We start from the raw sequence: 4,132 nt of genomic DNA, 5'->3' as shown, positions 1-4,132 counted from the left end.
CATTATGAGTTTTACGAGGGTAGGCCAGGTTTTATTCATTCTGTTGAATGGCCTGGAGAGGTTTACTATCGTTTTTAGGCTTTTTAGTGTGCGGCCTTTTTGGCTTAGCCCTAAATTAGCCTGATCCTTGTACATTTTCGCTTTTTTATTCTATTTTATTGACCGAGTAAAAAAAAAAAAAAGCTGGTTTTGGTAATCCTGTAGCGTGACTGGGTTTCTTTGATAAATTGGTTGCTGGTTTTGGTAGTCAATTAATTAGACAACTATGTTAGAATTAGTGACCGTCACTTTCTCAATTTTTAGCTGTAAAGTTATTCTGGTTAGTCCACTATTCTCATTTGAAGTTACTTATGTCACTTACTACATTCAGTTAAAATCTCATGTTTAGTGATTGTCATTTGTTTCTTACTCGAATCTGATAATCAGGTTCAAGGTAGTAGTATAGTAGTCATGATTTTCCAAAATGAAAAGGAAATGAAGTAGTGATTTTTTTTGTTGTTGCCAAATTACCCTTATATGGTTTAACCCTGTAAATCTTTTGTTGCCTGCTGCATTGAAAATGAACCGAAGGTGCTGGACCTCCGATATGGCTCAATATGACTTACTTAGCTGATATATTGGAGAAAACTAAAGGGGGATGGTACGTACGTATTTAACCGTATGTGTTGAATCATCTTTTTTGGTTTCTTTTATCCCCATTTTTTTTAGTTATCTATATAGTATAATCATGTTTCTGTAGACGTGACGAGTCTCTGATGTTCAACTCACTTCAGCTCCTTCTACTTTTTATTTGCATCGACTGCAGTTGCAACTAATTAACAAGGTCTCTTAAAGAATGAAGTCGGTCGAGTTCCCTACCCCTTCACAATGGTAGCGATGCGGTTTGGCATTGTACTAATGAATTCTGCTGCATTCTTAAAATGATTCCAAATTTGCATGGAGAATAAGTTGCATCCGCACAAGAGGTTTTCCACTGATTTCCATCATTGTTGGGTGTTTAAGTGTGTATATGCAAATTATGGTACGTGTAGTCTTATTTGTGATCCTACAATTTTATTTCTCATATCTCATTCTTACAGTTTACCTTTACCCCATTTAATCCCTGAATGCACAACACTTTCATTGGAAGCGAAACTGTAATTGAAACAACAGTAAAAATTCGAGCCACTGTAATCTATCTTTCAGTATGGTTTTGTCTCATGTTGAATGAGACTGGATTTGCATAGTGATGCCCATGAAAGTAATCAATGTATTTTTGCTTTCTCACCAAACATCTTTGACTTTGAATTCCTCTTTGTACTATAGACCAAAGTGCAGCAGCAGGTATTAGGGACCAGATCTTTTTATCATTTTCAAGAAATCTAAAAGTGTGCCATAGCTGCATTAAATTGTGAACTGTGTTTGGCTTGGCCATAACCCATTGATGCCATGCATGTGATGCTTCCCAAATACTTCTTGAAAATGAAAATTCAAATATCAGAGGTGTTTAACATTCTCCTCACAGTGCCACATAAAATACATTTGTTCACACGAGAGTACCCCCACTAAACAAACAATGTACATGGAGTTAAAATCTCAAAAATGACGAGACCACTTTCCAGTGAGCATGGAGTTAAAGTCTTAATCTAACATAATTTTGTTATCTTTCTTTGAGTAATGGTCAATTGAGTACCCCCACATAACACTGTGCCCACCATTCAGGTAATGGTCAATTGAGTCTCTTTGTTACTTTACTACTGTACTAAAGTAACTAGGTAGGTTTATGGCAGAGTTTCTAAATTGGAGATGCTAAATGTGCAAGGCTTAAAAACCCACATCAAGGCGTGTTTAAAACCACAATCCTTTATTAGGCGGTAGATATATAGAGGCAGCTGGTTTTAATTATCAGTACCGAAACTTTGTCTTTAGTAAATGGTAGTTGGTTTTGGTAGTCATTATCAAAGCTACGTTTGAAATCAGTGACCGTCACCTTCTTGATTTCTAGCTGTAAAGTTATTCTGATTAGGTCCACTGCTCTCATGTGAATTTATTTCCCTTACTGCATTCAGTGAAAAGCTCATGTTTAGTGATTGTAATTTTCTTTCTTTCATAATGCATTCAATCAGAGATCTCTCTGGACATTGAATGGGCTACATATACAAGTAGTTGTAGTAGGAATTGTTAAAAGTCTATATAAGTGCTACTTCAACCTTGAAGATTTCATTAAGACAGAAACATGGTTTTCCCAAAACAAATTCACATGTTTGGTTTGCTCTTCTTTTTCTCGTTCTTGGTTCTTGGTGTTAGTACTAATGGTGTAGGAGGAATATCATCTGCGTTGGAGAAATGCAGTTTCCCTGCGGTTTTCAATTTTGGAGATTCAAACTCGGATACTGGAGGTAAATCAGCTGCATTTTGGGCGATTGGTTCGCCTAATGGAGAAACTTTCTTTGGAAAACCATCTGGTAGAGCCTGTGATGGTCGTCTTGTAGTGGATTTTATGGGTAAGTGGTAAATTTTGTTCTTTTTTAGTTGAATTATGGCTGAATATGATTACTGAATTGCATTATCTAATGAGATTTTGTTTCTAAATGCTAATGATGATTGCAATCTTGGTGAATATTGCAGCCGAGGAGTTGGGTTTAACCTCCTACTTGAGACCATATCTTGACTCACTTAGCTTGGATAGTTTCAAAAATGGAGCCAATGTTGCCACGGGAGGATCATCAATTAAACAAGGAGGTTATATTCCATTTCATCTAGACGTTCAGATTTCACAATTCCGACAATTTAAAGATCGAGTCATCGACATTGATAACTCAACCCAACAGGAAAAAGGTCAGAATCAATTGTACTATCCTTACATCATTTTGACATCTTTAATTATGAGGAGATAATTAACGAAACATGCTGTTAGTAATGGTTTCTGATTCCGTTTACGTCTTTAAAAATGGTTTTTATGTCAGGTAAAGCCGATCTACCGAAACCAGAAGATTTCTCCAAGTCTCTGTACACATTCGACATTGGACAAAATGATCTTGCATTTGGTTTGGGAAATTCATCAGAAAGCGAAACACGTGCTTCAATACCTAGTATCGTTGATCTATTCTCCGCAGCAGTACAGGTACTACATATAATGTGGTTTTTTTTTTTTTGTGACAGCAGCTTTACAGTGAAGGTGCAAGGATGTTTTGGGTGCATAACACTGGACCTTTTGGATGTTTACCTAACAGCAACAGTTGGTACGCTAAGCAACCAGGTGCTTTGGACAAGAATGGGTGTGTGATAACTTTGAATGAGTTAGCTCAAGAATTCAATATGCAACTCAAGTCCAAGTTAATCCAACTCAAGGCCAGCCTCACCGGTGCAGCCTTCACATATGTTGACGCTTATACAGCTAAATACAACCTTATCAACACTGCCAAAGCTCAAGGTATGAAATTTCTGAAAATTATAAACCTCATTGATTATCATGCACTAGATTTATGGTTGGTTATATTGATTATAGAGGTATTTTCCGGATGCTGGTTGCAGGTTTTGTTGACCCCCTAGATTTTTGCAGTCGTGAAAAGGTAATTGTAAACGGGACGGTGCATGGCGGCCCTTGTTCAAATCCAACGAAACATATAAGCTGGGATGGTATACATTATACGGAGGCAGCTAACAAATGGGTTTCTAAGTTCATTCTAAATGGTTTTATGTCAGACACCCTGATTCCGGTCAATCAAGCTTGCCATGCTTAGTGGTGTATAATTAGTATATTGCCGTGCTTAATGTATATGCTTAATTGGGATCACCATCTGCACTAATACCACTATACCATGGTGTTGTCATCCTGTTGGTATTATATCCTAATTAAAAACGCCATAAAATAAAGAGAATAAAGCTACACTTTCATTGCTATTCGGTTTCAGTTAAAGCTATCACAGTAGTTGTCAGTTTTCTCTACAACTACACGGTGTATTGAAATTCAACCACGCCAAATTATAGCCAGTTGATTGGGTTGCTAAGGTGTTTCTAAAAATGTGTAACATTTTATAGAGAAAATTTAGCTGGCGGAGACATTGAGGTTTGATTACGAAAACCCCCTAAATCTGGACTGACCATTAGCGCACTCCCTTTAGCTCTTTCTAAGTTTCACAAGTTTCTATTT

The 4,132-nt window shown here is 36.9% G+C and overlaps 1 protein-coding gene across 1 annotated transcript; it reads left to right on the top strand.

Moving 5' to 3' along the window:
- Nucleotides 1–2,191: 2,191 nt before the first annotated feature.
- On the top strand, nucleotides 2,192–3,880 carry LOC113273505 (GDSL esterase/lipase At5g14450-like). Its single transcript, XM_026523200.1, has 5 exons — nucleotides 2,192–2,483; nucleotides 2,608–2,817; nucleotides 2,946–3,103; nucleotides 3,142–3,412; nucleotides 3,514–3,880. Exons 1-5 carry the CDS (start codon nucleotides 2,216–2,218, stop codon nucleotides 3,720–3,722), a joined length of 1,116 nt encoding a protein of 371 aa, XP_026378985.1. The 5' UTR covers nucleotides 2,192–2,215; the 3' UTR covers nucleotides 3,723–3,880.
- The last annotated feature ends 252 nt before the right edge of the window (nucleotides 3,881–4,132 follow it).

The sequence above is a fragment of the Papaver somniferum genome, chromosome 4 (genome assembly GCF_003573695.1).
Source record: "Papaver somniferum cultivar HN1 chromosome 4, ASM357369v1, whole genome shotgun sequence".
In the NCBI taxonomy this organism is placed as follows: domain Eukaryota; kingdom Viridiplantae; phylum Streptophyta; class Magnoliopsida; order Ranunculales; family Papaveraceae; genus Papaver; species Papaver somniferum.
Note: the sequence above shows the minus strand (reverse complement) of the source record. Positions and strands in the feature narration are given on the sequence as shown.

Coding starts and splice junctions, on each gene's coding strand:
- LOC113273505 (XM_026523200.1), top strand. CDS start 2,216: ATGGTTTTCCCAAAACAAATTCACATGTTTGGTTTGCTCTTCTTTTTC. Junction 2,818..2,945: donor CTCAACCCAACAGGAAAAAG/GTCAGAATCAAT, acceptor TTTTTATGTCAG/GTAAAGCCGATCTACCGAAA. Junction 3,104..3,141: donor TATTCTCCGCAGCAGTACAG/GTACTACATATA, acceptor TTTTTGTGACAG/CAGCTTTACAGTGAAGGTGC.